This window comes from Protopterus annectens, chromosome 13.part0 (assembly GCF_019279795.1).
Source record: "Protopterus annectens isolate FY-2018-M chromosome 13.part0, PAN1.0, whole genome shotgun sequence".
Lineage (NCBI taxonomy): Eukaryota > Metazoa > Chordata > Ceratodontiformes > Protopteridae > Protopterus > Protopterus annectens.
In genome coordinates this window covers 1,166,121,421-1,166,136,168 of record NC_056747.1, presented here as the reverse complement: position 1 = coordinate 1,166,136,168, position 14,748 = coordinate 1,166,121,421, and the positions used below count along the sequence as shown (strand labels likewise).

At 43.9% G+C, this 14,748-nt stretch overlaps 1 protein-coding gene across 1 annotated transcript in view; it reads left to right on the top strand.

The window, feature by feature from the left end:
• Positions 1-14,748, top strand: part of ATXN7L3 (ataxin 7 like 3) — a gene marked incomplete in the record, with an annotated part of 1,421,578 nt that overhangs the window by 956,938 nt on the left and 449,892 nt on the right. The window contains 1 exon segment of the mRNA XM_044055168.1: positions 8,535-8,578. Within this exon segment, the coding sequence (XP_043911103.1) occupies positions 8,535-8,578 (44 nt within the window).

Below are 14,748 nucleotides of genomic sequence, written 5' to 3'. Positions count from 1 at the left end.
CCTCTGAGGATGAGTCTGTATACCTAGAGGCGTTTGGATCTCGGCCCTCCACCTCCTGGGTGTCTCCGCCTTTCGACCCCCTTATGCAGGTTATTGCTCGAAAGGCTTGGGCTGCTCCTGACTCTGTAGAGCCAGTTCCTAGGAGGCCATCTAAATTTATTACTGCCCCATCGGATAAGCAATTCCTTACGAAAGGTGTCCCTGCTGATGCCATGGTGGTGGCGGCTGCCACTAAGAAGGAACTTGCAGATCCTTCCGTACCTGTCCATCCTCCTAATAAAGGACTCTAGGACCATGGATAGGTATGGTAAGCGGATGTTCTCTTCAGCGACCTTTGCTATGCGCTCGCTGAACTACTTATGTCACTTCACCAGACTCCAAAGGGACATCCTTAAGGAGCTAGGTGAAGTAGTACAGGATCCCACAGCTGCAGGGGCTCAAGAAAAAATTGCTTCACAGCTAGGAACCCTTAATTCTATTGCTAACTCCTCCATGCGACTGATATCATATGCGGCAGATGGAGCGAGTAGGGCCGCAGGTACAGGTGTGGCTCTTAGACGCCAAGCCTGGATGCGGCTCTGTAATTTTGCAGATCCCTTTAAGGCGTCCTTCACAAACTCTCCCTTTGATGGGTCAACTTTGTTTGGCCCTCAAGTGAAGGATACATTGACCAGGTGTGAACAGGACGGCAAGACTCTTTCTGCCGTAGGGGTCCGTTTTTCCACCCCTTCTAGACCTTACCCTAAAGGACAGAAGGGTGGCAAAATGTGGTTCCGCAAATCCCAAGGAGTCACGCCGGATACACGTGGTCAGTTTACCCCTAGAGGCAGAGGGGGTAACAATAACAGACGCCGCTGTAGAGGCAGAGGGGGTCCACAAAACCAGGGAAGCAGAGAGTCTCTCTCTGACAAGCCCTTTCAGCATCCCTGAGATGTTGCCCGACTGTCCATCCTTGGAGGCAGTCGGGGGAAGACTATCGCTGTACCCAGAAGCCTGGCGTTCCCTCACTCAAGACAGATGGGTACAGTCGATCATATCCGAGGGTTACAAAATTCCTTTCGAGGAAAGTCTTTTCTCTCACTCAAATTCCCTTCCAGATGTACCACCCGGTCTAAGGGAAATTGCAGAGTTAGAAGTATTAAAACTTCTACAAAAAAGAGCCATTCAGCCAGTTACAACAGACCATTCAGAGCCCAGAATCTACTCAAGGTTCTTTTTGGTCCCCAAAAAGACGGGAGACTGGAGACCAATATTGGATCTCAGCAGACTCAACAAGTCTGTGAGAAAGACAAGATTCCGAATGGTCACACTTCAGTCAATTCTGCCCTTCCTAGAGAAGGACAGCTGGATGTGCTCAATAGATCTTCAGGATGCGTACTATCACATAAAAATTCACAGACGCTCCAGAAGGTTTCTCCGCTTTCGGCTGGGGTCCAGTCATTTCCAATTCAGAGCCCTGCCCTTTGGTCTCACTACAGCCCCCAGAGTGTTCACCAAATGTATGGCAGTGGTCACGGCTCACCTGAGACGTCAAGGATTCCAGGTGTTTCCGTATCTCGACGACTGGCTCCTTTCAGCCACCACCAGGCATCAACTTCTTCAAGCCAGGGATTACACAATAAATCTTTGCACTCAATTGGGAATGTCGATCAACTACGAAAAATCCTCCTTATTGCCCTGCCAGTCTATTACTTTCATAGGCGCAAACTTAAACACTGTTCGGATGTCAGCTACCCTCACAGACCAAAGAACCTCAGATATACAAAGTCACGTGAGGATCATCCTAGCCAGCAAGAAAATACAAGCCAGAATGGTTCTAAAGGTGTTGGGCCTCATGGCTGCGGCCATTACCCTTCTTCCCCTGGCCCGCTTTTATATGCGCCTGCTTCAGTGGATGTTGTTCACTCAGTGGTCCTACCAACAACTTCCTATGCGTCACCAAATACTGGTGACACAAATTTGCAGGAATCATCTTTCATGGTGGATTACTTCTCCCTAGATTCACCAAGGCAGACCCTTTGTACCCCCAGCCCCGGTAGCCACTGTCACTACGGACGCCTCCCTGATCGGGTGGGGGGGGGGTCATTATCAGGGCAGGATGGTTCATGGGACGTGAATACCACCTGCACATAAATGTCCTAGAGATGAGAGCAGTGCTTTTAATGTTGCAAGCCCTCAACGACTTTCTTCCCTTGGGGACAATTGCAGTGCACACAGACAACATGTCTGTAGTATGGTATATCAACAAACAGGGCGGAACCAAGTCCTACCCCTTGTGTCGAGAAGCTCTCAGACTTTGGCAATGGGCGATCTCCTCTCATCGGTTTCTGGTAGCAATGCATATCCCTGGGAAAACCAACATTTTAGCGGACAGATTGAGCAGAGCTATTCTCATGCCTCACGAGTGGTCTCTCAAACAATCTATAGTGGAGGAGATTTTTCCAGAATGGGGCCCATGTTGCGATCTTTTTGCTACTCCCCAAAACAGCAAATGCCCAGACTTCTCTCTCTTCCCACTGCCAGGCCATCCCCCCAGAGACGCTCTTACCCAGGATTGGCCCCAGGGACTTCTTTATGCCTTTCCTCCTTTTCCACTGATTCCACAAGTACTCCAGAAAGCCACCGTCTTGAGAGCCAAAATGATTCTCATTGCTCCCTATTGGCCTCGACAGATTTGGTTTCCGTTCCTCCATCGTCACCTTTTGGTGCAGCCGTGGCATCTGGACCCAGTGCCAGACCTTCTGATTCACCAATCGGGTCAGCTGCACCGGTCTATCCCTTCTCTCAACCTCACAGCATGGTTGCTCCACTTCCTTCCTTAGCCAGGCTTCCTATGATCTCTAATCCTGTTAGAGACATCATAGTAGCTTCCTTAAAATCCTCTACTAGGAGGATTTATACTAGCAAATGGAAACGTTTTTCTTGTTGTGCAAAAGCTAAAAATATTGATCCCTTTACTGCTCCAGTTCAAGCAGTTTTGGATTTCTTAGCGGAAATCTATCACGCGGGCTCCTCTTCCTCCACGGTCAAAGTTCAGTTGGCTGCTATCTCGAACTTTCATGTCAGGTTCGCAGATCACAACATTATGTCCCACAGGCTTTGTAGAGCCTTCTTAAAAGGAATTTTTCTCCTGAAACCTCCAATCAGGAGTCCTCCTCCTCAATGGGACCTAAATTTAGTGCTGACATCCTTGATTCTTCCTCCTTTCGAGCCAGCTGTTTCATGTTCCCTGAAATTTCTTTCATGGAAAACTTTATTCCTGGTTGCTATTACTTGACTAGGAGGGTATCTGAACTTCATGCTCTCTCTGTTCGCCCCTATTTAGTCTTCCACAAAGACAGAGTATCATTGAGAACTAATCCGACCTTTTGCCTAAGGTCGCCTCAAAGAGTAATTTGAATCAGGTTATTGATCTTCCTGTATTTTTCCCAAACTACTCAAACAGATCGGAACAAAAGTTACATTATCTTGATGTTCACCGCCAACTCAGATATTATTTGGACAGAACAAAACAATTCAGGAAATCCGATCAGCTCTTTGTTTCTTATGCTGATAACAAAAAGGCCTTCCTGTCTCAAAAGTGACCTTATCTAGATGGCTTTCTTCTGTCATCTCTGAAATTTATCAGCTCAGGGGAAAACAGCTGTGCTCGAAACCTAAAGCGCATTCAACCAGAAGCTTAGCCACTTCCACAGCTTTTCAAGCTAGACTTCCATTAGACACTGTTTGTGCAGCAGCCACTTGGGCCACTCCTCATACCTTTGTTTCTCATTACAAATTGGATTTGGCCTCCAGGGACAGAGCCAGTTTTGGCTCTACAGTTCTCAAGAGTCTGTTCCATTGAGCCACCCAGGATAGAGGTGCTAGGGACGCGGTCCCATCAAGCAAGAATGAAGGCGAGATTGACAACTTAACATTGAGAAGTTATGTACCTACCATAACGTTTCATGTTAGTTGTCTTCTCTCGCCTTCTTTCTTGCGACCCTCCCTCCTTCCCCCTGGCCTGGACAGACCTTTTCTCTCTACATGGAAGAATGCTTCTTAAGACCATACAGTACTGGTCCTCCAAAACCATCCTTCAGGTTTTTCTCTCCTTCTTTCTTCCTTTGGGAAGTTTTTTATGCTAGGTGTTATTGCCTATAGACAACAAACGAGATCTGGGTACTTACCGCCTTGCATCATGGGATATGGGGCTTCCTCGAGCTGGTAAAAGTGACTCTCGAGCTTAGCAAGTGCCGAGTCGGAGCCGAGGATCGGCTCCGAACCCATCAAGCAAGAAAGAAGGCGAGAGAAGACAACTAACATGGAACGTTATGGTAGGTACATAACTTCTCATTATTGCATTGCTTAAACAAAGAATGATGTTAATGCCTGACTGTGCTGAAAATAAAGAATTACAGGATTTAATGCATTCTGCTGAACAGGTTAGAAAACATACTTTGCAATGTGGATTTGATTCTTAGAGGACTCTTGCAGGGCTCCTGTTACTGGGTCTGTGCTCAGAAGGCATGCCTGGCTTAAGGAGCAATCTTTGCCAGATCATGTTAAAGCTAAATTGTTGGATGCTCCCTTAAATCAGGACCGTCTGTTTGGCAACAAGGCTGAGGAAGTTCTTAAAAAGATGGAAGATAAAGCTAAATCTGTGCAAACTGTTAAAGATTTCTTACAAGTTCAGCCTCCTAGATTTAGCAGATACTGGCCCTCTAAAAATCGGTCCTTTCCATCCCCTTCCAGGTCTTCTCAAGCTAAACCCAGACACAGCAGAAACCCCAGATTACAGTCCCAAGGGACACACAAAACTAGGCAGTGGGGGGGGGTTCCGCACCCAAACCTGGGCACAGCAAGACTTCCCCCTATGGAAAACCATCTCAATGACTAGCTTTTAAGACTTCCAAGCACTTCCCAACTGAATGCTCCTTTAGGCGGAAAGATTGTTCTGCAGGCCAAAAACTGGGAACTCATTACCTAGGACAAATGGGTTTTATATATAGTATCCCAAGGATAATACCAACATATAGTGTCCCAAGGATACAGATTTCATTTCCACACGTTACCAACACCAAGCGGGTGGCCAGATCTACCCCCAAATCAGTGGGCAGAGGCCCAAAATCAGTTACTCTCTCTCTTAAAATGGGGGCTATTCATTTGGTACTAGAAGAGGAAAAGGGTCAAGGTTTATATTTGAGACTTTTCCTGGAACCCAGAAAAGGCAATACATGGTGTCCTATCCTGGACCTTTCCGTTCTAAACACCTTTCTGGTGATTCCAAAATTCAAAATGCTGACTCTTCACCAGCTGCTTCCTATGCTAGGTATGGATGCATGATTGGCAACACTGGACTTAAAGGAAGCATACCTGCACATCTCTGTCAGGGAGTCTTGCAGAAGATACCTATGCTTCAAAGCAGGCTACATGCACCATCAGTTCTCTGCACTGCCCTTTGGCTTATCTACTGCACCCAGGGTATTCATAAAATGCCTAGCTCCAGTCATTGCATTTTGCAGGCAAAGAAATATTCAAATATACTCTTACCTGGACGATTGTCTAATTCAGACAGAAAGCAAGGACATTCTCTTCAATTATCTGGCCTTTGTTCAAAGGGTACTGACTTGTCTGGGGTTCACTATAAACGAAAGTAAATCCCACTTGGTACCCTGTCAACAAATGATATTCCTGGAAGCAAGCTTGAATACAACTTCCCAGATGGCTTTCCTCACGCCAGAGAAACGGATACATTTGACAACTTACTTCAAACAAGTGGCCACAAAAACCCAGCTATCTGCAAGTCTTGGGGGTTCATGGCCTCATGCATTCTTCTAATTCCAAATGCAAGGCTGGGTATGAGGAAACTACAATGGTATCTCAAAAGCCTATGGTGCCAACATTCACAGGATCTGGAAGCAAGGATTCCTATCATACCTTGCCTATGCCTAGAGTTCCTTTGGTGGGCAGAGGCCTGCCACCAAAACGGGATTACCATTCACATTACCCCCTGCCAAACAAATCAACAGACACATATGACAATGCATGGGTGGCTCACCTGGCAGGGGGAAGTGCATTCAGGGCAAATGGAACCCAAATCAAATGCACCTGCACATAAATCAAAAGGAAATGTTAGCTGTACAGAATGCCCTGACAGCCTTCAAGGACCACATTCTTCCAGGTCAACTAATGGTAAAGACAGACAACACCACTGTCATGTGGTACATAAACAAGTGGGGGGGGGTACACATTTTTACCCCCTCTGCAGAATAGCCATGGCATTGTGGAACACAGGCTTGAGCTACCAAGTGAATCTGCAAGCCCAATTCCTGCCAGGAAATCTAAATACACTGGCGGGCGGACTAAGTGTAAACCTCATGGACCCACACAAATGGAAACTGGAACCAAGGATTTTCAACATGTTGACAAGCAAATGGGGGAGTCCAGATAGAGACCTGTTTGCCTCCCCCCAGAACCATCAACTGGGCAAATTTTGCACAAGGATTCCCCACAAGCAAGCTTGGAAAGAGGTTTTTCCAGCTGAAGGATAGAGCATCCAATCACTTTATGCCTTTCCTCCTCTGCCTCTGCTCTCCAAGGTACTACTAAAGATCAAACAGGACAAGCCAAGGATGATTTTAATTGCACCAGACTGGCCTCGCCAGCACTGGCACCCACTCTTGCACAGTGTGTCACGCTTGGCTCCGTGGTACCTGCCTCAGACTCCTTCCCTGTTGTCCCAGTAGGAGAACATGATTCTGCACCCTCAGCTGCAAATCCTGAACCTAGCAGCCTGGCTAATTACCTAATCTCTCCTTTACCATTCTTCAGTAAATCAGTGATATCATTTTAGAGGCAAGGAGGCCTAGTACTAGAAAATCTCGTGCTGCAAAATGGAAAAGATTCTGTGCTTGGAACTAATCTCAAGGAATGAACGCAATAGCGCCCAGTTTACCTCAGATTCTACAATACTTCACTGAGATGCTTAATAAGGCTTGTTTTTTTTCCTCCATCAAAATTCAGCCATTTCAGCTCATTATAGCACAGAGCCTCCCCTCTTCTCTCACCTCAATGCTCAAGCATTTCGTCACAGGAGCCAGAAATCTAAGGCCACCCAGGAGAGCCCCAACTCCAGCCTGGGATATTAACTTTGTCTTGGAGAAACTCACTCTTCTTCCCTTCGAGCCAGCTGCTACTGCAGATTTAAAATTTCTTTCCTAGAAAACAGCTTTTTTTTTGGCAATCACTTCTGCAAGAAGGGTATCTGAATTACAGGCCCTTATGGCAGTGGAACCTTTCATCATCTTTCATGCGGACAAGGTGTCCCTCAGAACCAATCTCTCCTTCATCCCCAAGGTGGTATCCAGTGTGGCTCTTAATCAGTCTATTCATTTGCCTACCTTTTTTCTTAACCCACAGAACAAAGGGGAACGTATACTGCACTCTTTAGATGTGCACATACAGCTTAGATTCTACTTGGATAGGACTAAACCTCAAAGGAAATCTGAACAACTACTGGTGGCATTTGCTGCAGGGACAGAGGGGAAAGCTATTTCAAAACAAACCATTTCAAAATGGATAGGCCACTGCATTCATTTCTGCTATAAGCACCATGGAAAACCTATCCCACAAGGCATCAGACCCCATTCAACCAGGGCTGCATCCACCTCTACAGCCTTTCTCAGGGGAGTCCCTACTAGGGACATCTTAGAAGCTGCTACCTGGGGTTCTGTACATACTTTCACCAAGCATTACCATTTGCCAATTTTCTCTAAATCCAGGGTTAGTTTTGCCACTGCAGTCTTGCAGGGCCTTATAGCTGGCCCTAATTCTATTTAAATTCCTCCTCCCAACCTTAGCTTTGGGAATCTACCCAAATGTAATGACTGCAACAGTGAAACACGAAGAACATAGTACAGTTGTGTACACTTACCATAAATGTAGATGTTCGAGTGTATTCACTGTTGCAGTCCTGATTACCCTCCCTCCAGCCCCCTTTTCTTCCTTTGGCTATACCTCTTCTCTCACTATGTTCTAAAAGCTTTTTGGTGTATCTGCTTTTCTGTTGGAGGTATATCCTTCTATTTGTTTATTTAATTGCTTCCCATTAGGGGGGCACCTGACATCTGGAGCAAGAAAAACTGATGTAATGGCGTCGGCTGCATGTTTTTATACCCCCTGACGACCTGACGTCATGGTAAAAGGGACAGCAACCGACGCAGGACCCAAGACTTTGTTAATCAGGCCAACTGAGGGCTACTGCAAAGCAGGTAACCCAAATGTAATGACTGCAACAGTGAATACACTCGAACATCTACATTTGTGGTAAGTGTACACAACTGTACTTTCCAAGTTTTTCACCAAGTTTAAAGATGGAAGCTGTTCATAATGTGCCCATTTTTTTTGTCATGCTGTCAGTGTGCACGAAAGAGGTTCTATACAGGCCTAATCAGTGATAAGACTGGTCACTTTTACTTTTCTTTGCTATTTTAAAAATATGGACACACCAAGTGATTAAAAACGTACTTACACTTAAATTATTTTGTTTTCAGCAGTGTGTTGCTGCCTCTGAACATGCAAAGAAAATGTGTACAAGGTATGAGCTTGTTTACCTTTGTTTTTGGTGGGAGCTGTATTCTAACCTAGTACATCATTTTCAGGGGCAGAGTTTCATACATTACTCTGAGGCTGTAGCAAGAAATACTTGAGCTCCTTGTGGATACTGAGCAGTACAGCTTCATGCACATCCAAATGCACAAAACAACAGCCTGCTTTATATTTAGGACCTTTTACCTTCAGAAAAGGTGCTGTTGCTATACAGATGCATTCTTTGGTGTTAAAGTTTCCACACAGATTGTTTTTCTGTTTTCCTGCAGTTATTCTATGGTGCAGTTTTCCTAAAGTCATAATACTTAAGTTCATGGAAAAAATGTGCAATACCTTCAGTTTTCATGTTTTTTTCCCTTTTGGAAGATCATTACTAAATGCAAAATCTCCTGCAGTTGTTTGGGTGTTTTTTTATGTTTTAGTAAAAGTATTGGGTCTCCTTTGCAGCCTGTATTGTCAGGTGAGTGCTGTATGTAATTAAAAACGTAAATATAATTAGCTTGGTAACTTTTTTCCACGGTAAGTAGGTTCATGTAATTAGCTTTTCTTGCTCTCTCTTACTTTTGAGTAAGTTTGTATGCCTTTGATTTGCTTAAATATAATTGTGTGTCAGTTTCTAACTCATGTTTACTTCATTCAAACATAGAAACCAACTGCCACAGTGGAAATGTATACAATGTTATAGATTAGGCAGTCTTATTATAATAGGGAGTAAAACGGTCACGGTGAAAGTGAAGTCACTGAAGCCTGCATGACAGTTCTAGCATCCCTGACAGAATTTGCAACAAATTGGTTCTCTGAAGTAACAAGTAAATGCTGAAGATGTAGATTTGATTGCTAGCAACAAAATGCTTAATGTAGAGCATAACCCGTAGTGAAAGCCAAGTCCAGTTTAAATAGTACTTCTAGGCAAAATTTGGAATTATGAGTTGAAAATATGAGAGAGAAATGGAATTGGGCAAAAAATAAAAGGTGTAAATACAGAAAAGGGATATAACGTAAGCGCTAACAGTACTAGGCAGAATGAGTAGTTCTAACAACTGCAAGAAACCAGTGTATTTGAGAGAAAGTATATAAGGAATTAAAGCTCCACTTAGGGAAAATTATGCCTGAGAACTGTAAAAAGTATGAATAAATCTAAGACAAAGAAATAATTGCTCTTTAGTTTATAGAGCCAAAAGAAGATAGACCAATTCATTATGCCCGTCTACTAAAGCTGTTGATCTTGAAATGTTGTCTGGTGATGAATGTAGTAGTCCACCAGTAGCAAGCGGCAATGTTCATAAGAACAAAGAAACATTTCTGATTCCCAAGTCATTAGGCCCTCTTGTGTGCTTATGATGCTGTCCAGGAGCTACTGCTGTTGGAACTGCCATGGGCAGGAATGCCTTGTTTAGACTTAGACTTTTAAATGCCCTTCTTGATGGATATTTGTTTGGCAGTTGTTCTAGAAGCCAGAAGAGAGGCACATTGATGCAGTATGCAACTGTTTTTTCTTCCATTCTCAACTACCAATGAAATTATCCATCTAAACCAGTCTTTATTTTGAATTACATTTAAATCAGTCTAGCAGAAGTCATCAAGTAACAGTATAAGAAAAGATGACAAAAAAAAGGAATTTGATCTCAAGGTCCTTTTCAAAAGAATAATCTATCTATGCCACATAACCTTCTCCGCCTCTCCCCATCTTGACCTTCCTTCCAAAGTTGCAGGCAGTCTTACCCATAACTTCAGATTCTTGGGTGCAAAAACTTTCATTATGGTTACAGACTTCAGTGGGTACCCCTTCCTACTCATTCTGGGATCCCTCTCCCTCCAATGAACTAAAGTCATATTTTGTCTCAGGTTATTTCAGATCTTTTTATCTCTGAGGGCAATAGGGCAATTTCCCACTTCTCAACAAGGGAAGGGCTATTCAAGACTGATTCTAGTTCCAGAAGTGAAGGTACATTGAGACCTATTTTAGACCATTCAACATGGAATACCTTTCTTCTGATTCCAGAATACATGATGCTAACCTTACAAATCCCTCTCTCCTTTCTTTCATCTAGAACCTTTATGAGAAGTCTAGATCTTGAATGCTTATTTAACGTGTTCCATTTCACAAGAAAATCACCACTGTTTCTTTGTGTTGCTGTTTTAGTTTGCATCTTTGCCCTGTGGTATCTTTACTGCCCCAAGAGTCTTCACCAAGTACCCTATCCCTGTCATAGCCTTTTGCAGACTTCAGGTCATTCACATATGCTCCTTCCTTCACTCCTCCAGACAAGAAACTCTGGTATAACTTCAGCTTATCATGCATCTAGTCACTGACCTGGGGTTCATACTAAACCTGAAAAATTCATCCTTGACACCTACCCACAGGATATTTTTCCTAAGTTGTATTCTGAACATATCTCTAAAGATAGCCTTCCTACCCCAAGCGAATATAATTCCTTGCAATGTAATATCACACATTGGTAAACTCTCTAAACTTTTATTTAAATAAAAGAACTAGTACTTCGGCATACTGCCTTCCAGAGTTTAATATACTTCCTTACCATCACCTAATTCTGTTACTTTCTCATCAAAACCTGTCCATAGCAAAAGAATGTCTGAGAATTCTGGATTTTATGGCCTTATCCATTCTCGTGGTTTCTTTTCCCAGACTCCGAATGAGGAAAATGCATTGATTCCTCAGTCTAGCTGGGCATTACATCTCCATCCTCTAGCCTTTCTAATTTCTTTTCTAAGTCTTGTAAAGATGGACCATGCAGAAAAAACACCAGTGAGGATCCAAAATGGTAAAAATTAAAGATTTTAATAACAAGATTGAGGACTTTCGTTCTCTAAGGAGACTTCATCACAATAACCATGAAACCAGCTATCAGTTTTTAAACTATGCTTCTAGCATTTCCATTGGATAATTAAAAACTTTTGAGTCATTTAAATTTTTTAAAGATACAGGATGTTAAAACACGTGTACGTATAACGTTGTATAAATCTGTTTATTACTCTGTGAATAAGATGTACTTAAAAAATAAAGATAAATAAGTTGTAATATTTTAGCCTTCATATTCAAATGTGATGATGTAAAAACATATTCACTAGGCCCTGGGGAGAGAGTAGCACATAATCTAAGTTGCCACATAAGCTTTCTGTTTCACAGCTATCCCTTCCAGTCGCCACCTCTGCCATTAATGTTTATTTTCTCCAAGATACCAAAGGAGAAGTAGAATGTTTGTATAAGGGATTGTTCTCCTCCTTGTTAATGATATCATACAGATGCTCATAAATGCATACCTTAAGCGCATGCTGTGTTTTTCCAACATAATATGCTGGACATTTGTCATGCTTAGCCAAATATACCACTTTAGAGGTGGAGCAATTTCCTTTGCAAAATGTTGATGTCCTTCTGTTCTAATGTTGCAGTATTCCAGACTCTTGGTTTTCCCTCTCTTGCTACCCAAATGCCTGGCCAGTATACAAAAGCTTCTGGTCACTGCTAAGTGCGTGGAACATCAGACGGCTGAGAGAACGTGAGCCATAAAAGTGATGCCTGCACGCACCAGTAGAACGTCAGTTGTTCCTGCCGTACTGGCCATCTGATCAAAAACTCTAAAATAAGTACACCTTTGGGGGGCGTTTTGTTATTTGGGTCACTGCATGCCTGTGTGGGTTCATGTCATCCAGGAAGGGAAAGTGTAGTTGCAGTCGTCAGATCCCCCGTAAAGATGCCCACAAGCTTTGCCTTTTTTGTTTAGGGCCTACGCACGACCGTAAGTCCCGCTCTATCTGCCAGGCCTTAGTTCCAAAAACCCTGCATTGCCATCTGCATGCGTTAAACATTTATCCTGAGAATCAGCACCTCAAGTGCTTAGCTTTAGGTATAGAGGAGCCGTGTGGTCAACCCATCAAGCCACCCAAGAAAAAGCCAAAGTCATTAGGCCTGAATCCGTAGGTGCACCTGATGATGTTCTTCATCTCACATTGCTGCAGTCCTTACTTATGGGTAGTCCGCTGTCCTCGGTCGGCCCGAATACCAAAGTATTAGGCTGACGTTGGTCATGGGCACCTAGATCTGACATCAGAGCGTCAGGGTATAAAGGCGCATGACCGACGTCATATCCTCAGTCTTTTTTGCCGCATGGTCCGATGCAGAAGCAGCGTTGCAAGTGCCGTTCGGCGTTCTGAAATTTTTCGTTTTTGGAGTTTCAGACCGATACCAAGTTGGCTAAGTACCCGTTGGGAATATTTTGTTTTTCTTGCCTCAGTTACTTACCGGATGTCAGAAAAAGTGAATAATTGTATTTCTTGTGGGAAACAGATACCGCATAGGGATTACCACTCGTTTTGTATTCCTTGTTTGGGACCGAGCACGTAGTCGGGTGTCGGTTTTGTGCTAGGTTTAATAAGCGCACTATAAAACGGAGGTTAGATTGCGCTAGGTTAGTCTTTGGCAAGAGGTGTAATTATAATATGCCGTCGGATGTTCCGACGCCTGCTTCTACTAAGAAGCGCAAAGACAAATCTTTAAAGCCTAGGCAGGATGATTCGTCCGTTTCGGACTCCGGACCTTTGGAAGCTACAGCTGAACAGGTGGATCCGGCTGAAGTTTCTGTTGAGTCCCAGGGGGAAACTTTGATTTTACAGGATGTGGCCTCTCAGGAGGCAGGTCAGGCTGAAGGGGCCTCTCAGGTTACTATTCTCCCTTCTATGCCTAAGGTGGTTAGGCCTTCTGCTACTGTTTCTAAGGCTCCTTCTAAGGGCAGGTCTGTCTTGCCTTCCTCTGGTGTCAGTTCTGGTTCTTCAGGGTCTGTGCCTAAAAAGCACATGCTTAAAATGGCAGAGGATTTGATTTCTTTAATTAGAGGTTCTATGCCCCCTCCTGATAAGAGGCCCAGGATGGAGCCAGAGTTGGAGAGTTTGGAGCAGGCCTCAGATGATTCAGAGTCTTCTGCTGAAGACATTCAAGATTTCCCTCCTAATTCTGATTCTGATGCAGAGGATTCCACTCTTTCTGCTTCTCCTCCAGAGGATTTTTCATTTTCAGAAACTCTGCATTCCATGAGGGAGCATTTTAAGTGGGAGGGACCAGCTTACTCTGATTCACGGAAGAGACTTAGGGAGTTCTTGTTTTTACCACAGCATAGACCCTTAGCTATACCTCCGGTTTTGGATGTTGTTTCAGATGTTTTCTCGGAAGCTTCCCTTAATCCAGATTCTGTTCCTCCTGCCCCAGTTAAACCGGACAGGTATTACAGGGTGCCTGAGGCTCATAAATATCTGTATAAGAGTCCTAGGGTGGACCCAGAAACTATTAGTCAGGGGCCTAAGGGTGTTAGAGCCTCTGTTGTTAAGAATCCGGTTCCTCTGGATAAGGAAGCTAGAGCTTTGGATAGATGGGGTAAGAAGGTGTATACCTCTTCTACTTTAGCAATGAGAGCTTTGAACTGCCAGTTTCATATGTTGAAGTATCAGAATTTCCTCCTTTCTCAGCTAAGATCTAAAGTGGATGCTTTGGCAGAGGGCATAGAGTGTAAAGAATTGCAGGATTTAGTGCATGTTTCTGAACAGGTGGGTAAGCACTCTTTGCAATTTGGTTTTGATGCTTTACAGGCTTCTTCTAGGGTGGCTGCCACTGGTTCAGTTATTCGTAGGCACGCCTGGCTTAAGGATCAGAATTTGTCTGAGCATGTTAAGTCTAGAATTCTGGATGCCTCTTTACAGTCTGAAGTTTTGTTTGGTCCTCCTGTGGAGTCAGTCTTAAAGAAAATGGAAGACAAGGCTAAGTCTATGCAGACTGTTAAAGATTTTTTGCAGGTACAACCTCCAAAGTTTAGTAGAAATTGGCCTACTAAGGGGTGGACGTACCCTTCTTCTAATTCTCAGTCTAGGGGTAGATCTAGGCGTGGTAGGGGCAGAGCTCAGAGTACTTTCAGGCCGAGACAATGGAGTTCGCCTGCTCAATCTGCTGGTGAGGGCAGGGGCCAGTCCTTTCGTAAACAGGCCCAATGACCTGCATTTTCAGCTGCCAGATTCTTCTTGCCTGGCAGCTCCTTTGGGAGGAAAGTTGGCTCTTTTCAAGCAAAATTGGCATTTAGTCACCCAGGACAAATGGGTATTGGACATTATAAACCGAGGTTACAAGTTCTATTTCCATACCATGCCTCCTTTCAA